We start from the raw sequence: 13,488 nt of genomic DNA, 5'->3' as shown, positions 1-13,488 counted from the left end.
TCATTTTCTGCCAATAGTGAATCATTTTTCTCATTCTGTCAACATTAATGAAGAATACTGTGGTCTTTTGTTGATCCTCACTGTGTCTTTCAGTTCATCAACTATGGTGAAATGAACACCCTTAATATTTCTGTTTAACTGCAGAAAGAAGTGAAAATCACATGATGCCAAATCTGGTGAGTGTGGAATAGGTTCAAATTTCAACTTCACAAGAACTTTGGTGGTTATTCATGATGTGTGTGGCCGAATTGTAAAAGTTGTTTACAATTCTCCTTTCCCTTTTCTTTGTTTTTTCTGTGAGTTTGCATAGTACACAATGCAAACAGATTTTACAGTAATCTGTTTGCGCAGTAATGTGTCGTGCTCATTATTATGGTATGTCTGTCTGAATGGTGACTCGTTCTGTGATGCAATGCCATTTTGATTCAATTCAGCCACCTTCTTTTAGTGTTTCTCATCAGTCACAGAAACTGGATGGCTACTGCGAGGTTCATCCTCAGTATTTGCTTTACCAGCTTCTGATGATGAAATTTTATTGCTGACCTACTCACATTACTTTGAACATCATAAATGGGCTTTTGATGAAAATGAATGTCAGTACTGTTCATTTTTTCCATTCTTGAAAATTGATTCATTGTATCGTGTTTTAGACACATTGACATAGCTGGCTTACTTGACTCCATAACAGTGGTGACTGACAGAAAATGATCCTGTTAGAATTTACATCTGATTCTAATGTCAGTTTTAGTATAGAATTCAAAAGTAGCCTACAGTCTTGCTTGTAAAAAACTGGAAACAAATGAATTTGAAATAGCTTACTTCATAAATAGAGTTTATGTTCAATAATTATGAAGTTGAAAAAACACTTTTAATGATTGCTAATGTTTTGATTATTATTATGATTTAAGCTACTTTTTTCAACAATCTGTTAATATACTATCGGTTATCTGAATAACAGTTGTTGGTATTATATAATATTAATTTAAAGTTTAAGTAATGACCTTGGCTGATTACATGCTTAGTCCCAGATATGCTTTATGTAATACGGATTGTAATTATTAGCATTGTATTATTTCAGTTGCTTTTAAGATTTAGACGTTGTACAGATTTAGCTGTGCAATTTTATGTTGTTGATTTCTATGTACTTTTATCATAATTACAAATATAAAGGTACACTGAAGTTGTTTCCTTCTTTTTAGGTCATGTTGACTTCACTGTTGAAGTTGAACGAGCTCTTCGTGTTTTGGATGGAGCAGTTCTTGTTCTCTGTGCAGTTGGTGGTGTACAAAGTCAAACATTAACAGTAAATAGACAAATGGCTAGATATTCAGTACCTTGTGTTGCTTTCATTAACAAACTGGATCGTATGGGAGCAAATCCTTACAAAGTTTTGTCTCAAATTAGGTGTAGTACAATTTAATTTAATATTGTTAATTAATTATGTTATACATATTTTAGTAAGTAATTTTTGAAACTAATATGTAACATAAGTTTTCTTTTAGATAATTTCTTCTAGTGTATAGACATCCATTAGAAAAAATTACATATGTCATTATTTTGAGTGATTGCTAAACTGTCTAAGGTTCTAAACTTCATGCCAATGACCTGAAGTTATTGAATCATTTATTATTGGTGCATTTAAAGATTGTTTCCCTGTGAGTATTTTTCTGGGCATAAAAGTGCCTATACTTTTTTGTCAACTTGTGACTGAACTGGAATTAACAAATTGGATTTCAATCTATGTCTTATTGGACTTTAATTTCCAACATTACAGAATATCTGCAGGTGATAATGCTAACCTCTTTTTGATGAACAGATTAATAATTTTCTAACTTAAAAATGTTACTAATAAGTACCATTATATTTGTGTAACGTTGATGTATAGGAACTAGTTTATTAAATGTAGCTTAGACCATCTACACTTTCCTAACTTTACGTCCTTCAGTTTATGAGATGTAATGCCTTAGAACTGTTCCATTTGTTATAAAATCAGTAAGTTATAAGAGATGCTGTTTACAATTTTATTTATGTCCTAGCATTTTATTATTTCTGTTAGTCTTTTCTTTTATATGAATTGTTTTAATTTTGTTACTTGGCAATATATGTATGATGCTGGATATTGCACTGTTACATGTAATTTTTTGCCACTATTTTTTTTTTGTTTGTGTCATTATTTTGAAATTCTATGTGTATTTATCAGGTTTTTCATTTTATTGCAGATCAAAATTAAGACATAATGCAGCATTTTTACAGTTACCTATAGGTCTTGAAAGTGATCTTAAAGGCATAGTGGATGTAATTCATAGAAAAGCTATATACTTTGAAGGCCCCTTTGGGTAAGCATTTCAATTACTTTTCCATTCAAAAGAGATGCACATATATATTTAGGATTAAATAAATTTAATCTTTACGTAACATATGCTGAAAAATTACTGTCAGTGAAACTCTTTTACATTTCAGTGGAATTGTTTTCAGAATGAAAGTCTGATAAACTTTAATTCTGACATATATATATATATATATACATAGTAAATAAACATGCTTTATTTTGAATAAAGTTATTACTTTGGTAACTTTCACTCATTCTCTTACGTTGGGAAAATTATTAAAACAGGTAATTGGTAATTACAGCAAAAGAATATCAGAAAATGAATTAAAAAAGTTGATACGCTACTGATGTAAAATGTGGACAGTGAAGAGATAAGCAGGAGGTCTTGTTCTTTTTGTAGTTGTATAGTAATGAAATTACCATAATTAAGAAGGTGAATGGGAAAAAATATGGAAGCAGTAGATATAGATGGTACACAACCATATGTAGTAAGAGATACATCAGTGTTGTCACTGGAAATCCATTTTGTGGTTTAACAAGAACTCCATTTTTTCCAATTTGAAACTTGCACAAATTTTTTATTAAGAGCTGAGAGACCATCCCTTCATCCATTGTACCTTGTGATTTCTGCAAATTACAATTATCATATAGAAATGATATTCTACAAATTACAAATAAAATACCCTTGGGGGATGTTATCTCCTGGGAAGTTGAGACTAATTAATTACTATTTAATGAAACAGATAGTACCTGTATCAAAACATTAATAACCTTGATTATGTTACTGTGTATGTTCTAATATAAATAAGAAACCAAAAAAAGACATTTAATGTGTTTTAGGGTCCAGTATCACTATGAGTTTATCCCCATATAAAGGAATGTCACTGCAATTTTTATATATCACTTTTAACTAAGTAGAACACTCTCATGTTACTTTTAATTGTGTAGTATTATTATTATTATTATTATGCTTTTACGGCCAACATGGGACCACTTAAGTCAATTTTAGTTGGATCTTTTCTGAGAAAAGCGTGTTATTTTACTCTTTCGAGCTGCCCAGAATTTCTTCATCCGTTCAGATCTTGCTCTCTTTTCTTCATCCGTAAACACCCTCTTCGTTGTATTTTGTCGTTTGTCTGTCTTTTGTTTAAATCTAATGCTTTTATCTTTTAGCTTTGTAATTTTTCCAGTTTTATTCAGTAGGTCAGTCAGGGAAATTCCCAATTCTTTCATATCTTCTCTAATTTCTTTGATCCATCCTACTTCTAGCTTTTGGAACCAGAGCTTTTCAATGATATTTCTTGACAGTCTTGTTTGCGGTGTCCTTATGAGATGACCGAAGAAAGAGATTCTTTTTTTCCGCATAGTATCAGTAACAGGCTCTATTTCTCGATACACCACCTCATTTGGCACAGCCCACCATTGGCCTTCTTTTTGGTGTTTTTTATTGATACACGTTCTGACAATTCTCCTCTCTGGACATGAAATTGGCTTGTGCAAAATTGGTCCCAAAAAATCTCACTGTTGAACAGAAAAACAACAGGGTGGAAGTGTGCCATGATCTTCTAGGATGAATTGAAACCGATACTGATTTTCTAAAAAATGTTATTACTGGTGATGAATCTTCAATATTTGAGTACGATCCAGAAACAAAACACCAGAGCAAGAAGTGTTACACTTGAAACATACTACGTCCCAAAAAACCAAAAATGAACAAATCAAACACCATGCTAATTTGTGTCTTTGATAGTAATAGCATTGTCCATAAGGAGTGTTTTGCCTACAGGACAGATTGCTAATCAATATCTTTACCAAGAAATTCTTGAAAGACTGTGGAAAAGAGTTGCCCGTTTGAGACCAGCCATCAAAGACAACTGGATGCTGCATCATGACACTGCACTCTCAATTAATGAGTTTTTGGCAAAGAAAAACATTCCTGTAGTTCCTCAACCACCTTATTCAACTGAGAAGTCCCTACAACTTTTTCCTGTCGTTGACTTTAAAAAACACCTCAAAGGACACCATTAGTACAAAACATAAAAAAAATGTAATTGACCATCTGAAGGATATTGCAGTTTCTGAGTTCCAACACTGCTATGAAGAGTGGGAAAACCGTTTGAAGCATTGCATGGCTTCCCAAGGGAACTATTTTAAAGTTGATAGAGTCCATTTACAATTGGATTGTAAATAAAAAGTTTTTCTGAACTAGTCTCATTACTTTATTTACAGATCTCTTATGTAGGACAGTAGCCTCCTTTCACTAATCACATTGTTTCAAATCATCTTGTCTGTTTTCTGAAGAGTTTTGTTGTTGAGTGTTAGAGAGAGTGAATGGAATGTTACCATCAGTAATAAACTTCATCCAGTTAGTGACACTGTGTCACCCTGGAGTTCTTCATATAGGAGTAACTGTCGTAAGGAGGTAATTATTTGTCATTATCGAATAAAGCACACTAGACTCAATCATGGATATCTGACAACGTTTTTTATTTTATCTTTTTTTAAACTCTCCCTAGACAACCAGCCCACGCTAAAAAGCTTAACACAGTCGCCTCAGGGTTTCATGGCAGCGCAGTCTGCCCTCCCTAGCTCATCCGAACTCGGACATCCCATCGGGGGTTTCTCGTGCCTCCTCGAAAACATACTAATCACCTCTTCCGGTGATCACAATATTTCTCCGCAGGAGAGCACCCTTCCAATCCCTATTGTACCTGATCAAGACATACATTTCATTTGTCCTTCACAGTTACGCGTCCCCCCCATGCACACCTCGAGGGTCCCCCATGCCATCATCAGGGAGCTCCGACCCATCCACTCTTGCGCGTGAATAGGCCCGAACACCCTAGGCATAGAGGCTGCCTCCCTGGCCCCTACACGCATCAGATGGACTAGTATCTGTCCTCGATCACCCACGCATTCCCATGACCCCTCATTACTTGTTGCGACATGCCTCCTTCACCGTCAGCGGTAGAGCACCGCACACAATATCCCCCCACTCCATGTCCATCAGTTTATCTGGCAGCATAATCCAACAACAACATGAGCAAAGACACATAATACAATCATAAATTCCTAACCTAGCGAAGTACATTAACAACTACAGAAACAAAACACATTTTGATGCCTCTTTTGACATCGAGGGCCGTGTGCACGTCAAGGGGGTTCCTCCTGCCTCTTCGCTGTTAGTACGAGACGAGCCATTCTCTCTACCTCCCTCCATCCATTCTCACTCTGGAGCATGTGTCTGACGACATTATCTGGTGTTAAGACCATCGGAATCTGACGTCTCTCATTCTCCCACCTGACACAGTCGAACCAGGTGTGTTCGGCTGTGTCAGCTGTCGCACAGTACCTGCAACCCGCCGTTCTCCTCCTCTTGAAGCGATGCAGTTAGCTATCAAAGTTCCCATGGCCCGAAAGTAGTTGAGTGAGGCATTATCCAACTTCACCATGCTTACGTACCACCCAAGCACTCACGTCCGGAATCAGACGCATAGTCCACCGTCTTACCTGGCTCGCCTCCCACTGTTGCTGCCAGATGGCCATGATCTGCGCCCTTGCATTCTCTTTGTTTACGCCTTCAAACTACAAGCATCGTTCCTCAACCAATAGGTCTATTGGCGGCGTTCCCGCAGTGACGCAGATTGCGTCATAGGAGACTGTCTTGTAGGCACATGTCACCCGCAGAAGCAGCCTCCTATGAGTGGCCTCTAGCTTCCTCCTGTACTTCTGAACCGCCACTGCCCTTTTCCATGCAGGGGCCGCATACAATAGGACTGATGTCACGGTTGCAGCTATGACTCGTCGATGTTTCTCTCGTGGCCCTACTGTGTTCGCCATCAGCCTCGAGATAGCCCTCAGCTGTTGTTCTGCCTTCTTTATTGCTTCCTCTACATGAGGTCCGAATGAACGGCGCTTGTCCATCCAGACCCCGAGGTATTTGGCCCTCGAGACTTGGCTTATCTCTGCACCATCGATGGTGAAGCGCATCTCCCTTAGCTGGCGTAGACCTGCAAGCACAAGCGCCTCCGACTTTTCTGGTGCTATTTGCAGACTGTGAGTCACCATCCAATGGTGCACGATTGCCAAGGCAATGTTTCCATTGGCCTCCACCTGCCTCTCATCCCTTCCTTTGATCAGTAAGACCAGGTCGTTGGCGAATCCGAAGACTTCAACCCCCTCCGGATAAGCCTGTCAAAGAACTCCATCATATGTGATGTTCCACAAGAGAGGGCCCAGCACCAAGCCTTGCGGGACCCCCGCTCGCATCTGAAACACCCGTTCGCCAGTATCCGTGAACGTGCACGCTTCCCTGTCACTTAAGTAACTACTTAAGTGACAGGGAAGTGACTTGAAGTTGTCCGGAGACTCCTTTCACCCTCAACGCCTGCCCGATGACCTCCCATGGCAGGCTGTTGAAGGCGTTCCAGACATCCAACAGTATCAAGGCCGAAATCGCTCTTGTCCGTGGCATACCATTTGCTGCTGCGTCGACAGAGTACATTACCTCACGAATTGCGTGGACCGCTGACATGCCCTTCCGGAATCCAAATTGACGAGGGGAGAGTCCCCCTTGCTTCTGTACCTCTGCCAAGAGCCGCCTTTCCACGACACGTTCATACATCCTGCCCAGTGTACTGAGTAAGCACGCTGGTCGGAAAGATCCTGGCGAGTCTGGATTCCTCCCCGGCTTGGGTAGAAGTACCAAGCGTGCCTTCTTCCAGCATGATGGGAAAGCACCCTGCGTGAAGGCCTGGTTAAAACAGTCCAGCACCGTCCACAGGAATGCCCCCACCACCATCTTGGCCACCTCCCCTGGAATTCATTCCGGTCCTGGGCTTTTCTTGGGGTTGAGCGCTGCCGCTGCCCCCTCCAGCTCCTGAAGCGAGATTCGCCTTGGCTCTCCTATTGGCGTCGTCTGCCATTCAACGGCCAGTAGTCTGGGGAAGAGTGATTCCACTCTTCCGTTGATTTTCTCTCCTGGAATGACTGGCAGTCTCCTTCCCAGCTTTTTGGTGACAAGCTTATACGCTTGTCACCAAGGATCTTCTTGCAGCTGGTCAAGGAGACGCTTCCACGACTCACTCTTCGCTCTCCAAATCTCTCACCTCAGCTTTTTCCTAGACTCTCGGAGCTGTTGGGTCAGCTCTTCCACGTCATTTCTATCCAGCGCCCTACTCCTCTGTAGACGGCGACGTGCCCGTTGCACGTCCGCCCTTACTTCCCTGACTTCAGCGGTCCACCAATAAACCTTCTTCTTGGGGTGTCTTGCTTCTTGAAGTTCAAGGTGGCAGGCCTCCTGGACTGCTGCATCCAGCTCCTCAGGTTCCCACCTGCGATCCTCATTGAATACTTTCGTGAGCCTCCCCTTCAGCTCCTCGAGATGTACTCTGTCAACGTACCATGTCGCTTGACTTCTGGCTGGAAGTGGGCCACTCAACTCTACCCACAATCCCCTGTGGTCGCTCCCTAAGTCATCTGCCAGCACTACGCACTCCTGTACAAGTGAAGCCACCGTTTCTGAAGCGTATGCGTGGTCAAGGACCGACCCTGACAACTTAGGATATCTGACAACTTAGACTGATGCACCCGTTTGTGTTCGCTGCGACTGCCAACTGATGGTACACCACATACTAGTGAACTGTGTCTGTTATACGGCACTGCATCAGAAGTTAAACTAGGGCCTAACATACAAAATATCTTAGACAACAATGTATCAGTGTTGTCTAATGTCTTATGCTTTCTTAAGGGTGTGCATCTGGATTCAGATATTTGATTAAAACTGTCATGTGTCTGCCTTTTTATGTTCAGCAATTTTGTTGTTTTATGTTAGTTTTTAATATTGTTTTCATTTTGATTTTATTTCAAATTTATTCTACATAGGTGTTTTATTTGTTTTAATTTCTAAGATAGATTTTAATCATTTATGAGATCTGTTCAAGAAATATGTAGACTGTTTGAATTGTTTGGGTCCAGTTGGTTCCAGTCAAATTCGCTTGGCATCATCATGTTCGTACAGATCAGTTGATTACAATGCAGTTTTTTGATTGCAAATATCATTATTGGTTGCTTATAACTACGTGGTTGTTTGTGAAGTGTATTTTTTTCATTTGGCGGATTTTAGAATGAGTGACTTGAACGAGCAAAGAGTTGCTGTGAAATTTTGTGTTAAACTTGGAAAATCTGCGAGTGAAACTTTTGATATGCTCAAGACGGCTTACGGCAATGTTGCTATGAAGCGTGCGACATGTTTTAAGTGGCATGGATGTTTTAAAGATGGTCGTCAGTTGATTAAAGACGATGAGCATCCTGGACGTCCTTCCACGTCAACTGACGACTGACACGTAGACAAAATCAACTCCTGGGTTCAGGCAAATCGACGTCTGACCATCGAAGAGCTTGCTAAAGAGTGTGGGAGATCATTTGGATCATGATATGTGATTTTGACCGAAAAATTGAAGATGCATCGCGTTGCTGCAAAATTTGTTCTACGCCTGATGACGGACGACCAAAAAGCTCATCATGTCCAGGCTTGTCAAGAATTGCTTGAACGTTCAGAAGAAGATGAAAAGTTCTTGTCGAGGATCATAACAGGTGATGAATCTTAGGTGTACGGTTATGACATAGAAACAAAGGTTCATTCAATCATCCCAGTGGGTGGGTGAAACATCTCCCAGATCAAAAAAGCTCGCCAAGTTCGTTCCAATGTGAAGGTGATGTTGACAGTTTTTTTTATGCTCAGGGCATAGTCCACCACGAGTACATCCCCCCAAGGCTCCACAGTGAACCAGCCTTTCTACATTGAAGTTCTCAAACTTCTGTGGGATGCTATCCAGCGGAAAAGGCCAGAAATGTGGAAGAATGGTGACTGGTTTTTTCATCACGACAACGCTCCAGCCCATTCAGCCCTCAGAACTCATGAGTTTTTGGCCAAACACTCGATCACTGTTCTTCCCCACCCACCCTGATCACCTGACCTCGCTCCTTGTGACTTCTTCTTGTTCCCCAAACTCAAAAGACCTTTGAAAGGAAGAAGATTTGAGATGATTCCCAAGATTGAGGCAAATGCGATGAAGGAACTGAAGAACATCACAAAAGAAGCATTCCAGGACTGTTTCCAAAAGTGAAAACACCATTGGGATAAGTGTGTGCGTCGAGGAGGAGATTACTTTGAAGGGGACCCAGACAAGTAACTTCTAAATAAAGTACATTTTGTTTTATGATGTTAGTCTACCTATTTTTTGAATAGACCTTGTATGATATTAATTTTGTATCCAGGCACTGATAATGACAACCTTTGTGTGCCCAGGAAAAAAGTTATACATAAGAAGTGTTTTCATTGTTATATGGTTGTAGTTATACATATTAAGATTATCATAGTGAGCAGTAACTCCTTATAACATATATTTTACAGATTTTTTCTCTTTTTGCCTTGAATTTATATATTATTACCTGAAATATCTCTGTTTTATACTTGAGACTCAATTATTTATATTTTTATTTATAATATAGTAATCTTTATTCTAGAAGAATTTTTAGCTTTTTGTTAAATGTTTTGCAGTGAAAATATTATAGAAGATGAAGTTCCTAAAGAGATGAGATCTCAGACAGATGATTATAGACAAGAACTGATTGAAAGTGTATCAAATGCTGATGATAAACTTGGTGAAATGTTTTTAGGTGTGTGGTGTTCTTTCTTTTTCTTCAGTTAGTCTTTTGTCTTATTTAGTATGTTTTTTATTCACATTGTTTTTTTAAGACCATTTTATTAGTGATTAGTTTTATGCCTCTGCCTAGACATCAGGCTCTGGAAATAAAGTTATGAAGTATTTGTTGATTAGTGTTATAGCACAAGTCATAGTAATAATTAAACATATATTTTAAAAATATTTATTATAATGCATTACTAAAGATGAGCTAAAGACAGAAAGGCATCTTTTTAGTTAAAAGTTCTGTTTTATTATTCTATTTAGGATGATTTATATGATGATATTTTTGTATTTAGATGATTTTTATATTGTTCACTTATTGATCGATAAACAATGAAATGGAGTGAAATGATAATTTTAAAAAACTTTTTAAAGTTTTATATATAGAGGTGTACAACAAAGAATATTAGGGTTTTAAAGTTGTATAATATCTCTTAACTTGACTTGAGAAATGAATCAAATAAAGTGAAAGAGTAGCTCACAGTCTTCCCTACAAGTGTTCAGTGTGAGCATTTTTTATCAAGCGACTCACATTCAACTGTTAATAGAATTCAAACCATATTTTAACCAGCATGTCTGGAATAATGGAAGCGACAGTCTTGTGCCTCAAATTAGGTAGATTAGTAGTAATTAAGTACATGCACAAGATCCTTTAAAAAATCCAAAATAAAGATTAGATGGAATCAGATCAAGTGACCTTGGAGTCCATCACAAACAAGCCGTCATCAGATTCATGCTAACTCATAGGTATCCAGTGGTATTAATCCCATACAGAGTAATGCCAGTGAGGAAGCGCACCATTTTGTTGTCAAATAAAATTCTCCAGTGTATCTTGTAGTTGGGCATTTTCTGACAGTATTTGGTGAATTTGTTATTGTATCTTATTATTTTATATTATGCAGTACAGTGGACATAATATGTTTTGAAAAATAATACATATATATATGTATATATATATATATATATAACTGCAAAAACTATGTATAAATATTTATAATTTTACACACCTTCTGTATAATATTCGTTTTGCAATATTTTTGCATATTCCTATTTTTTTGTGATTTTTTGGATATATAATTTATATTTTTAATTTTGAACTAATAAGACAGTAGATATAAGGATTAGCAACTTCATTCAATGTTTGTAAAAGCTTACAAGTCAAAGTTTTAGAAAATCATTGTGGAGTTTTCCAGTTGTTACAATTCATGCAAGAGTATGTCTTGCCATATATGTCAAGTGTTATGGATTAATATTATGGATTAACTAACATCAGTATGGGATGTTATTTTTTTTAAAAATCCATGTATTTAAAAAAAATAATTTTAAACTGTGTTCTTAGATGTGAGTATTATTTTTATTAAGTTATACTATATATTATAATTTAGACATTTTTCATTGTATATATTATATTAACTTATACAGCGAAATTGCTTAAAATGGACCCTGAACAAGATGGAAACCTTCCCATTTTGGAAAAATAATATTCTTCCTATTAAAAAAGTGAAAAAAACCATTGTAAATCATTCTATATAAATATGGAACCTTGACAATGGGGAAACTGAAAGTTAGGCACCCTGAATAATACGGAGAATATGAACTATGGATATTAAGGAAGGAAAATTGATTATTTTATCAAAATTTTTAGTATGTGATTAAAAATGACAATAACCTCTAAGGAAGCTATGACAGATGTATATGAATTAGTGGTTGAATACGCAAGCAGAGAATAACTATAGTGGTACCATACACATTCCATTGTTTACTATGTGACAATTTGTCTATGCTTCTTTTCTATCAGTACTGCAGTAGGGTTTATTTGCTTGTAAACTAGTCGTGTATGTTGGGTTACACAGTGTTCATGTTAGTTTTGTATTGTAATAATTAATGTGTTTGTACTTTATTATTTATGTATTTTATTCTTGTCTATTGTGTCTGTATTTTATTACTCTACTGTACTGTACCTTACTGTGTACATATATTGGTTTATTGTAATTTTATAAATTTGTTTTTGTTTTAAAATTCACCAAATTGTCTTGTAAAAACACTGCTTTAATACTAAATGAAAAGGTTGTAAAGTTATTGAACTAAATAACAAAAGAAACATTGACTGTATGTCAGTTAATGGACAAGTTTAAGTGCAGAAAAATTCAGATCTATAACACTTTAAAAAATAGGAAAAAATTATGGACAAGTGGTTAAAAGGAAACGGGAATATGAAAAGACAAGAGAAAACTGCTATATGAAGAAATAAACAAACTGGTGTGGGAATGGATTGTTAGCAGTAGAGCTATAAACATTTGCTAATTTCTGGTCCTATTTTACAAAGCCAAGCTTTACTGTTAGCTAAAAAATTAAACCAACTTGATTTTAACGCTTCTAATGGATGACTTGAAAGTTTTAAAAATAGATATAATCGTTTGAAATGAAGTTTGTGGAGAAGCAAGTGATGTCGATAAGTGCGTAGTTGAGGAATGAGAGAAAATTTTGTATCATTATGGCTGGTTATGATCAGAAAGACATTTTTAACTGTGATGAAACAGAAATATTTTTTAGAACTTTGCCAACTAAAACTCTAGCATTAGAAGGAGAAAAATGTGTCAGTAGAAAAATATCAAAAGAACTTCTTACCCTCCTTTGTGCAAATATGGCTGGCGAACTTCTAAAACCGCTCGTCATCGGTAAATTGACAAGACTACAATGTTTTTCTCACGTTAATGTTAATAAACTCCCAGTGACTTGGCGATACAACTAAAAAGCTTGGGTGACTTTTATAATCTTCTCCATTATAGAAGTCATCCAAGCTTTTCATTTTGGATGAACAATTTTAATTCTAAAATAAAAATTTAAAACCACCGTGTTCTGTTATTCCTTGCTAATGCAGCTTGTCATCCTCATCAGTTTGTCTAACGTTAAATTAATCTGGTTTCCACCTTACATTAGAAACATCATACAACCATTAGATCAGGGTGTGATTTATTTCATGAAAATCCTCTACAGAAGAATGAAGTTGCAATTGATTATTACGAAAATGGTCTGACAAATACTAATGAGCTTGTGAAATCAATTTCAGTTTTTGATATTGTCTCCTAATTCATATGGCAGTAAAGAATGTAAAAGAGTAAACCATAACAAAATGTTTCATAAAAGCTAAATTCTTATCACTTTCCGATGCAACAACTATAATCTTAAATGAAGCAGTGGAAAAAATGAGAATTTTAAAAGGCCTGTGCAGTACTAATGAATTTTAAATACACTGATACAAATGTAAATTCTGACAGTGATTTGGCAACAGTATTATATGGCTAACAATTTGAGGTAGTTTTGTCATTTCCATGGGAAGATAATAATCACATTGAACTGTCTACTGATAGATGAAGAATACCGTACCGAATGTGGTGATACAACAAGCAGCATTAAAGATCTTGTCAAAATAAACTTATTCTTTGATGT

The 13,488-nt window shown here is 37.0% G+C and overlaps 1 protein-coding gene across 1 annotated transcript in view; it reads left to right on the top strand.

The window, feature by feature from the left end:
* Positions 1 to 13,488, top strand: part of mEFG1 (mitochondrial translation elongation factor G 1) — a 55,489-nt gene that overhangs the window by 16,767 nt on the left and 25,234 nt on the right. Inside the window, exons 4-6 of the mRNA XM_075357059.1 lie at positions 1,200 to 1,404; positions 2,220 to 2,336; positions 9,891 to 10,009. Coding sequence (XP_075213174.1) covers positions 1,200 to 1,404; positions 2,220 to 2,336; positions 9,891 to 10,009 — 441 coding nt within the window. The remainder of the gene's footprint in view (positions 1 to 1,199; positions 1,405 to 2,219; positions 2,337 to 9,890; positions 10,010 to 13,488) is intronic.

The sequence above is a fragment of the Lycorma delicatula genome, chromosome 2 (genome assembly GCF_047948215.1).
Source record: "Lycorma delicatula isolate Av1 chromosome 2, ASM4794821v1, whole genome shotgun sequence".
NCBI lineage: Eukaryota > Metazoa > Arthropoda > Insecta > Hemiptera > Fulgoridae > Lycorma > Lycorma delicatula.
Note: the sequence above shows the minus strand (reverse complement) of the source record. Positions and strands in the feature narration are given on the sequence as shown.